General features: G+C 46.2%; 1 protein-coding gene across 13 annotated transcripts in view; it reads left to right on the forward strand.

Moving 5' to 3' along the window:
• Positions 1–4,573: 4,573 nt before the first annotated feature.
• Positions 4,574–16,722, forward strand: part of PAFAH2 (platelet activating factor acetylhydrolase 2) — a 31,896-nt gene continuing 19,747 nt past the window's right edge. For 2 of the 13 annotated variants that reach the window (XR_005355955.1, XM_038531510.1), the window contains exons 1-4: positions 11,609–11,856; positions 11,993–12,130; positions 13,103–13,256; positions 13,818–13,914. Coding sequence is in view for 12 of the 13 variants with exons in the window: in XM_038531510.1 (XP_038387438.1) it covers positions 11,713–11,856; positions 11,993–12,130; positions 13,103–13,256; positions 13,818–13,914 (533 nt within the window). In the remaining variant the exon portion in view is untranslated. Of the gene's footprint in view, positions 4,757–4,786; positions 5,297–5,439; positions 5,618–5,898; positions 6,072–11,597; positions 11,857–11,992; positions 12,131–13,102; positions 13,257–13,817; positions 13,915–16,722 lie in introns of those variants that run through there. The other 11 variants (XM_038531518.1, XM_038531517.1, XM_038531516.1 and 8 more) reach the window with 11 other exon arrangements.

The following is a 16,722-nucleotide window of genomic DNA, read 5'->3' on the forward strand; positions in this document are numbered from 1 at the left end:
GGGACCTAGCAATATGTTCACATGTTCTACAAACTTTGAAAAAGTAAGATATTTAAAATTCTTTTTTTTTTTTTAAAGGGGGGTCTCCTAGAATTGTATAAGCTTCAAGCCTCACAAAACCTGGATCCACCTCTGCCCCCTATCAGATCCAAGCCATTTAAGTAACCAGTGATCCATGGATTAGCTCCTTGATCCTTGTGTCAACTTTGTGATGTAGATGCTATTGTTGCCCTTGTTTACAGATGAGCAAATTGAGGTCTAGAGAAGAGTTGTTGCCCAAGATCTTAGTTAGGATGTGGTAGATCTGGGATTTAAAGTTTGTAGTCAGGGTGCCTGGGTGGCTCAGTGGTTGAGTGTCTGCCTTTGGCTCAGGGCATGATCCCGGGGTCCTGGGATCAAGTTCCACATCGGGTTCCCTGCAGGGAGCCTGCTTCTCCCTCTGCCTGTGTCTCTGTCTTTCTCTCTCTGTGTCTCTAATGAATAAATAAATAAAATCTTAGAAAAAAATAAAGTTCATAGGGTGCCTGGGTGGCTCAGTGGGTTAAGTATCTGACTCTTGGTTTCAGCTCAGGTTATGACCTCAGGGTCATGATCTCAGGATCCTGATCTCAGGGTTGTGAGATCTAGCCCTGCATGAGGAGTCTGCTTGAGGACTGCCCCTCTCCTCTCTACCCCTTCTCACTCTCACTCTCTCTCTCTCTCAAATTAAAAAAAAAACCTTGAAAAAAGTTTGTAACCTATCTCCAGGGCCCAGATCCTTAACTACAATGCTTTCCAATGGTATATATCTGTTTTCTTGTCCATTTTCCCTACCAGCTGTGACATCTCCAAGGACATGAAGGCAAGTAATTTCTACACTCAGCACCCAGTCTGGAGCAGACATTAACATATGTTGGTATATAAGAAAGAAGAAAGCAGCCCCTGACCTTCAGGAGCTGGCCTGGGATTCACAGTTGACCTTTGGTGTTCCTAACCTGAACAGAAACAATGCCACAGAACAGCATCATGAGAAGAGGCCATGTCCAAGATGGATCAAGATACAAACAGGATCACGTCATAATCACGTCTGAACGTAGACAAAATGAACATTGAACATTGTCCGAAACACAAAAAACACTAACCATCCCCTATCTTGGCTAATAAAAGAGACTATTGCTTCTTACTAATGACAACTTTCACCTTAGTGAACTCTTCCCTCCTTCTAGATAAAATTTAGATCCCTAGTCATAGATTTACCCTTTACTCCTGGATAACATTCAATCTAGAGCAAAGCCTTGCTTCCTCCAAGCCTCCCTGAAATCATCTAACAAAAGCCCCAATTCTAAGTCTTTTCTGATACCCTCTGTCTGTGATGACCCACATTTCCCAATCATGCATGTTCTCCCTCACTGCAATGAGTATCCAACTTACTCAATTACAGCTGTGTTTCTGGTGGTCCTTTACTGCGGTAGAAATAACACAGTATCACCCATCTATGGATCATTGAGCATAAAATATCACTGTCAAAAGTTACAAAGCCTTGCTCATCCAAAACTAGTTGATGGTGATAGAAAAATACTGGCTCCCTCTGGAGGATGAGTGGTTATAAACTAGGAAGGGACATGAGGCAACCTTTCAGGGTATTGGAAATGTTCCACATTTCATTTTTTTTAAAGATTTTATTTATTTATTAATGAGAGACACAAAGAGAGAGGCAAGACACAGGCAGAGGGAGAGAAGCAGCCTCCAGGCAGGGAGCCTACCATGGGACTCGATCCCAGGTCTCCAGGATCACACCCTGGGCGGAAGGCAGGCACCAAACCGCTGAGCCACCCAGGTGTCCCTAAATGTTCCACATTTCAAACTAAGTGTTTTGCATTTCAAATGTTGGGTTTTTAACAGAAGATTTTTTTTTTGGGGGGGGGGAGGGAGAGGGAGAGAGAGAATCTCAAGCAGATTCCCCACTGAGTGCAGAGCCTGCCTCAGCTCCATCCCAGGAGTCTGAGATCATGACCCAAGCCTAAATGACTAGTTGGATGTTCAACCGACTGAGCCATCTGGGCACCCCTATTTATCTATTTGAGAGAGAGAGAGAGAGAGAGAGCAGGAGTGTGCACACATGTGAGGAGAGAAGGGGCAGAAGGGGAGGGGTAAGGAGAAGGGGGGAGAAGTGGCTATGAGCTGAGTGTGGAGCCAGACTTGGGGCTCAATCTCATGGTCCTGAGATCACAACCTTTGCTGAAACCAAGAGTCAGATGCCCAAATGACTGCACCACCCAGGTGCCCCAACCTACATAAAATGTTTAAACAGAAAAAGATGAAGCGATACACTTAATATTAACACACTTTACACACTTTTTGTATACATATTATACTTTGATTTTTAAAAGTGTTGTCCAACAACTTTGGCAGGTAGTGGGGAGGACAGGAAATCCAAACTGGTCACTTAAATATCACTTTAGTAACTTAGCAACAAGGAGAAGGCTAGAGTAGGATGGTAGCCAACTGGAAGGGAATCTTGGGCTGTCGGAGGATGGGATCTATGATGAAAGTCTGGAAAATCAACTGCTTGCTGAAAACTTAAAGCATTTGGGTTGTTTATCCCAGAAAAGACTAGATTAGAAGGAAATGCAATTAAACTCAAATATTCTATTTTGCAATAGGAATTTCAGCCCCAAACAGAGCTTCCTAATGGTGACAAAAGAGGCAAAAGGAGGCTGTGATGTCCCCGTGCCTGGGAAGTTGAAAAGTCAGTTGCCCAGCAAATACACCCACCATAGCCTGGTCTGGGAGTAGGAGACAGAGGAATGACCCCAGATGCTCCTTTCATGACCGGGGACTCTGGTTTAGTCATGGGTGTCCTGGCCCAGTTGCAGAGCACCGATTAATTAGTGCCAAAGAGAGCATTCTCGGATGTGCACTAAGCTTTTTATATTCTGCTGTCACTCCACTGACCACATCTTTAATTAAATCCCAGGCTTAATTAGCACAGTGCGGTACTGCCATCACTATTTCCTGATGACTTTATCTTGGTTCCTGGAAAGATGGTGGTGGTGACAGTGTCAAGAGCAGGGGTGAGGCTAAAGAAGACTAAATCAGGGACTCCAGACACTGTTGATTTGAGGGTATGTGAGATGGGGGTGGGTGGGGATCACCTGTAGGATTCAGCACCTGACCTTGGAGAGCTCACAATTTCTTGGAGAATTAAAACTCCCACCTAGGAGATGGCACAAGGCGGTGTGATTGGTAAGGTGCACACAAATGAGAGGTGCACATGAGAGGTGCACACAAATATCCCAGCAACTGAGAGCGGGTAGAGGTTCTTTAGGACTGGAGGAATCAGCAAAGCTTCATGGGGAGGAGGGCCTAGCTGACCTTTAAAGGAAGACAGGATTAGAGGAGCCACCAGGCAGGCTACCCACCTAGTGGAGGGAGGAGCATGAGTGAAAGAGTTGAGGTAACCACAGAAACCTGACACATCTCAAGAATGGCCAAGAGGTGAAGGTAGCCAAAGGCAGAGCAGAAAAGTGATCCCTGTCAGAGAACAGCATGAGCACCACTTCCGGGGAAGTGGTGGGGGGCCAGGTTGAGGAGGACCTCCAATGCCAAGCTGAGACAGGGAAACCTAAGGGAACCCATCAGAGTTTTAAAAAGCTGTTTTTTTTTTTCCTTTGCTCCTTTTTGGGCTTCTATTCTTGCTAGGATCTGTACCCCCGCCCTACACATGCCTTATTTTATGTACGTCCTTCTTGTAAGGGACAAAGAGTGATATCTTTGGAGTCTTCCAGCACAATATATACTATCTAAGGAACTAACAGGCAGAGCCATCATGTGCATATTCCAGACCACTGGTGCTGGACATCTCAACGCCCAGACCCCCGGCTCCAAGGAGTGAGTGACTTATGATTGGACATCTGGCCCCCATCCTTGTTCTGAGCAGTTCCTGGATGCCTGAGAGGACATGTGCATCACACCACCATTGGCAATAAATCCCCCAGACCCCAAGCACAGACCAGACTCATGCTCCTTTCCTTTCCGAGTCTCCGAGACTCTATCTGCTGTTTCTATAGCCTCAATAAACCGCTTTCACTTCCTGCTGGCTCGAGTTTGAGTCCCATCCCACATGAAGCCAAAGACCCTCTTCTCTTGCCTCGTCCTGCAGGACCCCCTCTGGTTCCTCCTCGGACCCTGCCTGCCTGCATCAAAGCTAAGTTGGGACCTCATTCAGTAGGTAGTCGGGAGCTGCTGAAAGTGTTTAAGTCACTTGAATGATCCAAATTTCTTCTAGTTTACAAGACTCTTGAGGGTGTGGCTCTACCTACCTCCTCGGGTGTCTCTCCATCCCTCACACTCTTGGGCTTCAGCCTGAGTGTAGGACACTCTTCACACTCCCTGCACTCCTAAGTCCCATTCCCTCAATTCCCAATCTTAGTGTCTGTCTAAGAAGCCTCAAGGACAGGGTCCCGTTTACCCGAAGCCTGAGCAGGTGCCCCCTTTCAGGATTCCCTCAACCCCCTAGAGAACCCCCTAGCGCTGTGCTGTAATTCTTCATTTGTCGGAATCCTCCGCTAGACTGTGATGTCATCTGAGGCGAGGGACAGCACCTGGTTCACCACCGTGTCCCTAAGAACCAGCACTTGAGCAGCAAAGGGGTGACGGACGGATGGAGGGGCTGGGCTGGGGGCGGGGAGGACCAGCGATCGCTCAGCCTCCTCCCCCCTGTTCTCCTCCGGGAGCTTCTGAAGGAGGACAATGGAAAAGCGCCAAGTGTCAACAGGTAACGGGCTGGTACAACATGTGCGCTTCATTTTAATGATCAGCTTCATACTCTCACAGAACGCAGAATGGGGGTAATCAAAAAAAAAACTCCGACCTTCTCCCCAGCCCCCCACGCCAGCACCTCCCTGAGACTAAAACGAAGCCCTGGCAATCCCGAGGCACGCCCGGGAGCTATTTGGGGAGCGGCGAGGCGGAGGGTTACTAGCCGGAACTATACGCGGTAACCCTCCGCTCGAGGCTTGTAGTCGTGGCGGCGACGCCTCGACCACCAGGGGGAGGAATCGCGCCGCAGCCCGGGCCTTGTTTCACCCAACAATGAGGGGCCGCCTGCCACTCTGGGGATTGTAGTCTGAAGGTCGCGATCTTGCGCGGTGCACGCCGGGAGTTGTAGTTCCAGGCAAGGAGGAGGGGAAGGCTTCTAAGCGCCAATGATGAGTTCTGGAAACTACACCTACCAGAGGGCCGCGAGCCCCGGAGTAGTCACCGGTTTCCGTCGAGTCGACTGTCTGGGATACTCCTGAAGGGTCAACTTGACCGGGTAAGTTGGGGGAGGAGGAAGCTCTTCTGTTCTGAACTGAGGTATCAGCCGACTTTGTCCTCCTCCAGCCCGGTTTGGGGGCTGCTCGTCTCGATCCTAGAAAGTCTGCATTAATCCTTCATCCTTTTCTGTTTCCTCTTCAGACACCTCCGGTATCTACCTGCACCCTTAACGCTCCCACTGTCACCTGGCGCCCTCGCTCCCGGCGCGCCTGGAGCCCCCGCCTGAGCCCAGGTCTGAGGCCCCAGCCTCCACCGCCCTACGCGGAGCGCTCACCGTGACCTCCCAGAAACCCGGGCTGCTGTAGGCTCCACGCCTCCTGTGTGCTTCTCTCTTACTCTCCCTTTCCGCTTTTTCATGCTAGTGGAAGAAGGGTCGCCATTCCTACTTCCCGCTCGGTGGCGGAGCCCGGACTCAGCCGACCCGGGGTCTAGTCCACCTCTGCGGCTCGCTCGCTGTGTGACCTCGGGCGGCCCAAGCAGTGTCCGTGGGACTCCCGCTCTTCGTTTACAAAACCTCCGTCTTAGGCGGAGGCTCTTTTGTGGAGCCAATAAGCTAATAGGTGTGAAAGGGCTTTAAAAAAAAAAAAACAAAACTGTGAAGCCTCCACCAGCGAGAGAGGTTATTTTTGTTATAATTGTTGATGCTCTGGAACACTCTTCTCTTGGCTCCTTTTCTGTCTCTGCCCCCTTGTTGCTCAAGTCTGCCCCTTGAGGGCTTCGTGTCTCCGTTCTCTAAGAGCAGGATATTTCCTCACTTCCTCCAGAGACCAAAGGTCAGACTAATGAGCTTTAAACCTCCAGAGAGCTTTGTCTGAAAGGAAGCCCCAGAGAAGGGCTTATCTTGGACTCTGTCCTCAAATAGCCAGTGATGAAAAGTCCACACAGCTGGCAAAAGGGTGGTTGGTTTCTCCTCACTGGAAACAGGATCCCAGCAGGAGATGGACAGCTGCGTTGTAGGCATTGTCCATTGCTTTTGGGCTCTCATGGGGCCTTTTTAAGTACACTCTGATTTTCATGGGAGTCTTTTAGACTCAAAAAGGCTGGGAGGAAAGAATCCATTTTGCCAAAGGGTTTAATACAGAAAAAAAAAAAAAAAAAAATGAAAGAGACCTTGGCCAGGTATGGTGAAAGAAGGACATAGCATTGTTAATTAATTTTTAGCATTTTGTGAGCACTTAAAGTGTACCAAGCCCTAGGCAATATCCCGTTTCTTATTTACTTTTTAAAAACATTTTTTTTATTTTGTCAATTTTCTTATTTAAATTTAACCTTTGAAGTACCTTCATTTTACTTATAAGGAACTTAGGCTCAGAGAGGTCATACTATAATAACTATTGTAGTTAGAGCTACCATCTCTGGTTAGAGTGCCGTCTCCATGTCAGGTATTTTATATACATTATTTTATTTAATCCTCAACAATTTCATGAGTGCTATTATTTCTGTCATATGGGTAAATTCTCAGAGGCTTAGAATTTAACGAGCTTGCTCAAGATCACGACCAATTAGGAATTGGAATTCAGACTGTCACCAAAGCCTTTCTTTATACACTATACCAAATAGACTTATTTTGGGGTAAAAAAAGACAAAGAATTGAGAGGGTTTAAATCAAAGCCAAGTAAAGGAGCATTTTACTGGGTTCTTAGTACATAAGGAAAGCATGAAGATAGATGGTTTGGCCTATAGAGAAGTATAAAACACAGCCTTTATTTATTTTTTAAATTTTTATTTATTTATGATAGTCACACAGAGAGAGAGAGAGAGGCAGAGAGAGAAGCAGGCTCCATGCACCGGGAGCCCGACTTGGGATTCGATCCTGGGTCTCCAGGATCCCGCCCTGGGCCAAAGGCAGGTGCTAAACCGCTGCGCCACCCAGGGATGCCAAACACAGCCTTTATATAGTATGTGGTATATCCAAAGAAATGGTATAAGGTATAATTGTGTAAAAATTAAATCAGATTAATTGGATAAGTTAATTATTGAGACCTAGAACATGCTTCTAGGTGGCCATGGGGATTGAACCAAGTGAAATCATAGTCATTATTTCATTAATCTAAAATGGTGGGCTAGGACACTATATACATTCCGTAAATGTTTGCATACATGCATCCCTGGATAAAAAGTCCTATGTATCATCTGGACCAGAAGTTCTCAAACCTTGCGAGAAACATGGGGAGCTTTTAAAAACTGACCTTTGGGAACGAGGACCCTAAAATCTATATTTTTGAAACTTTCCCAGGTGTTTGTGACGAAAGATTCAGGAACCTCTGAACTAGGTTCTATCTGGGCCACTTGTAGGCAAGTCACTGAGTTAAAACTGCCCAGAATTGGTACTGATCCTAGAGCTATCTTAAGGCAGCCCATGATTGGCTAGCAGGTGAGGGATGTGGACAATGCTTAGAGTTGAGAGGGGGGCAGGAAGGACTTGTTAAAACACAGAGAACCAGAGATTTCACTGGGCCTTTATGAATGGGGTAGGCTTACATGGGTGGAGAAGCTTCTAGACAGGCACCACCATAAATTGTTTGGATGAGGCAAGCAAAAGAAGGTAGAGACCCCTGGGCTGATTTCCTTGGAAAATTATATGGCATTTATGAGGAAGGACTCTGGATACTCTGGCTGGGTATTTCTTAGGCAAAATTGGATTTTTCCATCTCCCCATTGTCCTCGAACATCAGTTAATGTAAGCCCAAGGAATGTAGACTCATTTTTGTGTATGCCTCACTCTGGCCAATTAACTTTAGTTTGTATTTGTTTCCAAACTTAATGATTCCCCCAGAAACTTTCTAGGACTGCTAGAGAGTTCTACTCCCCTTCTCTTTAGCAGTTTTTTTTTTTAATTTTTTTAAATTTTTTTTTTTATTTTATGATAGTCACAGAGAGAGAGAGATAGAGGCAGAGAAACAGGCAGAGGGAGAAGCAGGCTCCATGCACCGGGAGCCCGATGTGGGATTCGATCCCGGGACTCCAGGATCGCGCCCTGGGCCAAAGGCAGGCGCTAAACCGCTGCGCCACCCAGGGATCCCCTCTTTAGCAGTTTTTAACTCCATTCACTCATCCTGATTTCTGTCCCAAGCACTGTTCTCTATATGGGGTGAATCTCTTCCTATAAATTACTGTCATTCTGGTCACCCAGTCCTGAACCCTGACTCATCTTTGGCTCTTCTATCTCCCTTGCCTCCTCAAATCTACTCATTTGCCAAATCCTGTTGTTTCTACTTTTCACTCGATCAACAATATTTCCTAGATAGTCCCTAAGAGGCAGGTACCACACGAGTGCTTTATTTTATTTATTTATTTTTTTAAAGATTTTATTTATTTATTCATGAGAGACACAGAGAGAGAGGCAGAGACACAGGCAGAGGGAGAAGCAGGCTCCACGCAGGGAGCCCGATGTGGGACCCAATCCTGGGACTCCAGGATCATGCTCCGGGCCAAAGACAGGCACCAAACCGCTGAGCCACCCAGGCGCCCCTACATGAATGCTTTAAATGCATTGTTTTATTTTATCTTCCCAGCAACCCTATGAGGATGGATAGTTTCCCGTTGTACCGATGAGGAATCAGGCTTACTTAGTGAGATCAGAGGATCTGCCCAAAGTTAAACTAGGTGGCAAAGGAACTGAGCTCAAACTTGACTCTTTTAGACTTAATATCACTCATTTCCAGAGTAGATTCCAGCTCCTTGGCCTAGCACTCGAGAGACTGCTACCCTCCAAACCCGTGATACCTTTTTCTTATCACGTGTGCTTTCTTACCTCTGTGTCTTAGCTTATGCACTTTCTTCTACTTGAAAGTCAACTTTTGTCATCTTCCTTGCCCTCCACTGCCAAGCTACAGAAGTGTGCTTCTCACAACTCCTACATCTGATCACCTTAACTGTCCCTCATTTTTGGCCGTTAGAACTTGGAGCTGCTTCATTGTCATGTGGGTGACATGTATCACGTGCCCTTGCCGTAGGTCTTCTCTGTGTGTGTGCCCTCAGAGACAAGGGGAAAAGGTCAGGGTGTGAGACTGAGCAGCACGTACTCAACTTCTCTCTGGCTAACCAGTCCATGGACTGCATCAGTTAGTTCCTTTTTTAAAAGAATTGCATTCTACCACTACAGAGTAATAGAAAGAAAATCATTTGTTATGTTCTTAAGTTAAATAGAATGATGTTAGGATTATTGGTTATTTGAGGTTTGCCACTGGACCAGACAGTTGGAAGTTGGCATCCAGGAGATCTTTGTGTAATAATTGTTCTGCTTGTGACGTTGTGCAGCTCACTTAACTTCTGAAGGCCTTGGTTTGTTCATCAGTACATGTATGTAGTGGGGAGGGTGGGAAATGATTGTGGTGAGGATTGATAGAAATGGTCTCTAAGGCCTTTTCTTTCCCAAACACACTTGGGCTTGAACTTTCTGATCCATCCCAGAGTGTCTTTTTTTTTTCATCCCAGAGTGTCTTAAAGCAGAATAGCATAATGGCTAAAAATATGGGTCTGGGACTCACTGTATTATTGGTTTAGATGCTTTTGGTTCAGGCAATGGAAATCTAAAGTCAAATTTTTTTTAAAGATTTTATTTATTTATTCATGAGAGACACAGAGAGAGAAAGAGGCACAAACACAGGCAGAGGGAGAAGCAGGCCCCATGCACGGAGCCTGACACAGGCAGGACTCGATCCCGGGTCTCCAGGATCACACCGTGGGCTGAAGGCAGCATTAAACCGCTGAACCACCCAGGCAGCCCAAGTCAATTGATTTTAACAAAAAGGGGATTTACTGACTCGTGTAACTAGAAAGTCCAGGAGTGGGTCAGGTTTTTCAGGTATAGTCTAATCTAGAGATTCCTTTTTAAGTTTTTTTTTGTTTTTTTGTTTTTGTTTTTGTTTTTGTTTTTTTTTTTAATATGAGAGAGGGAGAGAGAGCACAAGTTGGGTGAGGGGTGGAGGGAAATGCAGACTCCCTGCTGAGCTGGAAGTCCCAAGACTCCAGGATCATGACCTGAGCTGAAGGCAGATGTTTAACCGACTGAGCCACCCAGGTGCCCCCAATCTAGAGATTCTTAATGTCTTCACAAAAATGACTCTATTTCTCTGATTCTCTCTGCCATCCTCCTTGGGTAGCTTCATCCTCAAGGTAGCAAAGTGACTGCAACATTTCAAGGCTTCGTATCTGTCATCACTCTAGTTCAAAACAAGAAAGAACATTTCCATCCTCAACCATCAAAGCCCTGGGCTTTACTCTGAATGGACCAACTGTGTTATGCAGCCACTCTTCATCCAGATACTGACCAGGGCATACCAAAGGGTGATTGGCTCAGGTCAATTAAGGCTCAAGTCTAAGAAGTCTACAGGTCAGCCCAACCCAAGTCACAAGGGTACTGCATAGGAGGGCAAAATAGAATGGATATCGACAAGTTTGCCCATATTCTCCTCTGTTACAGCCATATTGCCTGTGATCAAATTCTGGCTCTGTTAACTTTATGTTCTTGGGGGCAATTACCTAAGTTGGTCAAGCATCAGTCATCAGTTTCCTCATCTCATTTTTTCAATTAATAATGTATTAAAGCACTTGGTGTAATTCCTGGCCCTCCATAATGTCATGATGACGATGCTGCTGGGGATGAGATTAAAGAGGGATAGAGAGCAATGGCATTGGCCCCAATTTAGGGAGCAGCCTAGTTAAAGAAATGTCTGCTAGTCAGGAACACGCACACCTGCCACGTTGAAGGCTCCTGTTTGATCTACTGCCATATCATAGTCTTCTCTGTCTCTGCCCTTTCTTTTTCATGTGTCCTGTGTAGAAATGCTTTCCTTCCTCTCCCCATCTCTAAATCTTCCTCATATCTCACGCCTAGCCTAAGTTCCGCTTTTATAGTCAGTAGTTTAGGTCCGTGTTTTTGTAGACATATAACTGTGTCTCCCCATGAGCAGGATCAGTAGGGGTTAAGAGCTTGGGTCTGGATTAGACAGACCTGGCATTGCTGCCCAGAAGCAGGATAACTTGGGAAAGTTATTCAACCATTCTGTGCCTTACTTTCCTCATCTGTAAACAGGGTGTCCATAGGACCTTCCACAGAGAGTTGTGGAGAGAATGAATAATGTACTGTATAGAAAGAGCTTAGTTCAGTGCTGACACAGTGAATCTTAGACATTATTATTCCTGGTCCCATGAGGACATGATCCAGGTTATGTTGTCTGCAGAGGTTGTGCTGAGTATAAACACTTGGCAGTTTTTTTTTTTTTTTAAAGATTTATTTATTTAAGAGAAACCATGAAAGTGTGAGTGAGGGGAGGGGCAGAGGGAGAGGGAGAGAATCTCAAGCAGACTCCCTGCTGAACTTGGAGCCTGCTGCAGGCCTCCATCTCACAACCCTGAGACCGTGACCTGAGCTGAAACCAAGAGTTGGATGCTCAACTGACTGCGCCACCCATGCGCCCCCTTGGCAGTGGGTTTGGGGGAACATTGGAAGCTCTCTCCTTTTCCCAACCATCTCTTCACCCTGCTCTCAACACCAAAAAAGCAGCCCTTAAGCCTTGGCAAAGTCGGTGTAGCAAAGTAGATGACGAAGACTGGGTGAGTCCCCAGCAGGGAGATGGGATAACAGTGGACATGATAGCAGATAGAAGTGGACATGATAACAGATAACACATAGAAGCAACAGGAAGCTAAGAGGAAACCAGCAAGAGGCTCTTCTGTGTTCCACCTTCAGCCATCAAGTTCAGCACTGTCCAGGTTGTTTGTTTCAACTGGTGATGAAATGGGGGTGAACCAGTCCATGAGCTTCCCACCTGTCACAGGACCCCACCATGTAGGCTGCGGGGATGTGATGGAGGGCCAGGGTCTCGAGGTAAGTGTCTCCAGCTCTGTCCCCACACATCTCCGCTGCTGCTTCTGCACCATGACTTGTCAGTAGCCAATCTAATGGTGTGATTCTCAGTGGGGGAAACTGAGTTAGAGCTGGTCTGGATTTGGTTATAGAGCCCCCAGGTCTGTCTTCCCTGACCTTTTTCTTCCTATTTCCAGTTAGAAACATCTTGGTAGCCAGAGATGCGTTCTTTTGCCACTAGGATGAAAGGGGGGCTCAAGCTCCAAAGGCAGGTCTCAGATCCCCTGTCCTGTCTTGGGAGCAGATGTCTTATCTGGAAAGGTTTTCAGTCTCATCTCAGTCTGAAGGTATGAGGAGGAGCAGTGAACCATGGTGGTGGCCTCTGACTTCCCAACCTGGGTAGGAAGACATGCTCCTCTTTCTCCTTTCCTGCCTTTATCTGTTTTTCCTCCTGCTTTGGTTCTGGACCTTCCCTCCACCAGTTCCTAGGTGCTTCTCTGCTGGCCCTTGGACTCCCATCTCTCTTCGAGAAGCACATACTTCCTGTTAACCCCTCTCCTACTCCCATGTGAAATGAGTGTGCTGCTGCTTCCTAAGGGCCAGCCTAGACGACTGGCCTGGGTGACCCACTGATGTCACCCCATCCAGCATGAGGGCTGATCTCCTTCCCTGGGCCCCTTCAGGCCTGGGCTCAGGGACAGATTTAAATCTTTCTGATCCAAGGACTGAAAATATTTTGGTGTTCTCCAAACGTAATTTAAAATGCAGTCGGCTATTTGAAATAGCATAAGCCTTACGTGTATGCTAAAAATAATATTGCTTCTTTCTGGATTTTCTGAATGCAAAATTCAGGTATATGAATTGAAGCTTCAGTGCCCCACTTTGGTGGCTTACTTTGCTGGCCCCCCCAAATACCCACTGAGTGTGCCCTTTGGGAAATTCAGCAGAGCTTAGGCTTCTTGCTCTGAGCAGTTGCTCTCTTCTTTCCTACAGGGGAGCTTCTTTCGACTCTTCTACCCCTGCCAAGAGTCAGAGGAGACCACCGAGCAGCCTCTGTGGATTCCCCGCTATGAGTACTGCACTGGCCTGGCCAATTACCTGCGGTTTAATAAGCGCTGGGGCGGGCTGCTGTTCAGCTTGGCTATGGGTAAGTGCTGGTCTCACCCCCACATTTCCTAGCTTCTTGGTTATGTTCCTAGGAGATCCCTAGGTAGACACAGTACTGTCCTGCTGGCATTGTCCAGCCCTTTTGTTGTGGGGCGTGCATTAGTCAGTGTGGTGTGGAGAGTTGGGAGGGGATTATATACATAAGAGTTTTGGTTACAGAATTAGATTGTCCTGGATTTGAATCCTGACTTTATCGTTTACAGTTCTCTTTAGCTCTCCTCTCTGGGTAAAGTCACATTGAATCATCAACTTTCCCTAACGGCCCCACCAATTAGGAACTCTACCCAACTTCCTTCGCATCTCAGGGGTTTACCCCATAGTTGTTCAGTACTTCTTTGCATTTATCTTCCCATTTTCTATTATATTTGTGCTTTCTAGGGAAGAAAGGGTGAAAGAAAAGGTGATTGCCCTGGACTGCTCAAGGGCAAAAGGTAGTTCTCCATTGAGGTGGGGCATATGTCCCCACCCATGCCTAGGCCAGGCTGCCCTTGGGATTACAACTTTGGGCAGCCAGAGATTCTATACCCCGTGTCTCTGCTAGGATCGTGTCGCCTGCCTGTTAGCTGGAACGGCCCGTTTAAGGCAAAGGACTCTGGATACCCCTTGATCATCTTCTCCCATGGCATGGGAGCCTTCAGGTAAGAGCTTCTATCCCTCAGACCTTGTCATATTCCTTAACTGGTGACAGCTGCTGAGTCTTAACTTATTCTCAGAGGGCAGAGACACAGACATTTCCATCTGCCAGCTGTCTCTTCTGCCATCTGCTTCATTCCGTAGCACTGGGTCCACCTTCCCCAAGCCCCCTTCACCTGGTGGAGTCTTTCATCGGGCTTCACATCCTTTGCTTCTCATGTTGCTGCATTTATAAATAAATAAACATAACTTATTTTACGTTTATATTCTATTTAAACATAAACACTTACAAATAAACACTTAGCTCGTGTAACAACACGAGAAGTATTAGGAGTTTGAGCTTTATAGTCAAAGTTATTTCTTCGGTATCCATGAAGGGACAGCTCTGCCGTGGCACTGACCAAGCAGTAAGATGGGCTCACTCTCTGCACACCTGCAGCTCAGAGCCTCACCTGTGAGTCTCAGCCACCACCCCTGTGCTCCGTGTGAGTTCGGGACGGTTGTAGAACTCTTCAGGCCTGGATTTCATCGTTTGTCAGGTGGGAATGCTGCTCCCATCGCATGGTCTGTGAGGATTCGGTTAGACAGGTACCGAGTAAGCGTACACACACACAGTTTTCTCGGTTTCTCTACGTGCAGGAACATGGGATGGTGAACATGGGATGATCTCTCTTACCAGACTTCGGGAAACTCTGCCTGATTTTTGTAAGGCCATATCCATTCCAAATTCTCGTGAATCCTGATTTCTGTACCTTGCTGTGTCTTAGAATTTAATAACTTTAGTCTATATGTTCCTGTTTAAATTTGTGAATATTCTGACTATACATTCATTATCAACACATAAGTCTAGTTTAGGTCCTAGAGTGTTACACATCTTAAAGGTGTCTGTTTTTGTGTCCCCACCCTCCAAGCCATTGTCCAGTCAGGGAGATCTGCTTTTTGTTTTGCTTTTTTTAAAAGATTTATCCATTTATTTGAAAGAGAGAGAGAGAGAGCATGAGTGAGCATGGGGGGGGGGGTGGCAGAGGGAGAGGGAGAATCTCAGACTCCCTGCTGAGTATAGAGCCCAATGTGGGGCTCAATCCCAGGACCCTGAAATCATGACCTGAGCCCAACCAACTGAGCAACCCAGGTGCCCCCAGGGAGATCTGTTTTAATCTTTTTTTTTTTTTTTAAGATTTTATTTATGTATTCATGAGAGACACACAGAGAGAGAGAGAGAGAGAGAGAGAGAGGCAGAGACACAGGCAGAGGGAGAAGCAGGCTCCACCTAGGGAGCCCGACCCAGGACCCCATCTCAGGTCTCCAGGATCAGGCCCTGGGCTGAAGGCAGCACTAAACCGCTGAGCTCCCTGGGCTGCCCATGGGAGATCTATTTTAAAAGCAAATAGGGTCGTGTCATTTCAGCACCTAGAACAGTGCCTGGCAGATAGTAGATGCTTAGTAAATATTTGTTGAATGGATGAATGCACGTCACTTCCCTGCTTAGTCTTTGTAATCGCCCTTTGAGCTTAATACAGCTCTCAAAGTTTCCCACCTTGTTTCTTACTACTTGCCCCACTCCAGCTCTCTAAACAAACTGACCTTCTTTTGCTTCCATGAAGGCACTATGTTATTTTCTGCCTCACAGTTTTTATCTGTGCTGTGTTTTGTGGCTATTCCATTTGCCTGGAATATTTGCCATTCTGCTCCTCTCTTCCTCCCCTGCTTTCCGCTCCTTCATCTTTGCCTAACTAATTCCAAATTACCCACAAGGTCTTACTTTGGGTATGACTTTCTTAGGGACACCCATCCTGGCCTCTGTATTATGTTAGTTCAAGTTTTCCAGTGATGTGCTTTCATAGGCTAACCTATACTTTCCAGTACTTACCATAATTGTAATGAATTAATTACATGTGTGATTATTCTTTAGGGTTTGTCTTTCCTACTAGATTGTCAGCTCCATGAAGGCAGAGCCCTTGTCTGTCTGCTGTCTCTTCCAGTGCCTAGGACAATGCCTGGAAAGTAGTAGTTTCCCAAAGAATATTTATTAAGGGCTATGTTTTGCTAGGTTCTCATTCATTTAGCAGATATCTTTTGGGCACCTATTCTGTGCCAGCTGTGTGGCATGAGAAGGTGAGTTCTGTGGAGATAAACAAATCAAGGAATTGTATCCACTAGGGGAGGCTGACTGTGAACTCACATAACTACTCCATGGCAGGAGAGTAAATGCAAAGATAAGGCCAGCAAAACAACTAGATGGTTTTCAATGTTGCTCTTATTCAGTAAATTTAATACGTGGCATATGCTGAGGCCTATGCTGGGGTTGTGTATTCAGTAGGGACTAAGATAGAATTCCTGCCTTCAGAAGGACTGTAGTCTAGCAGGAAAAAGAAGTAAGAAACATTCTCTCCTAAGCTCACAGCTATTTTATACAGAGAGCAGGTGAGAACATGACTTGGGAGAGTGGTCTTTTTGGTCTAAGAATCTGTATGGAGACTTCACACCTCAATTAACCTGGGTAAGCCAGTTATAAATACACTTCATTAACCAAAATGAAATTCCAAGAAAAAGGACAGGGAGGGAAAGGGATATGGTTTCCTCTTGTTGTATATGTGGTTAATTCAGAATCTGAAATCTTTGTAGACCTACGAGTTCCCACTCCAGGGAGGAGTAAGTGCATTTAAATGTTACCTGTCTGCAGTGTACTATTGTTCCTTTGGTTTCCACATAGTCCTGTGAGGTCAGTGGTGAAGGATGCTTGTTTTACAGATGACCAGAAGGGCTCTAAAAGGCAGACTTGCCCAAGGTTATACAGTTTGAACGGGGAAGGG

This window comes from Canis lupus, chromosome 2 (assembly GCF_011100685.1).
Source record: "Canis lupus familiaris isolate Mischka breed German Shepherd chromosome 2, alternate assembly UU_Cfam_GSD_1.0, whole genome shotgun sequence".
Lineage (NCBI taxonomy): Eukaryota > Metazoa > Chordata > Mammalia > Carnivora > Canidae > Canis > Canis lupus.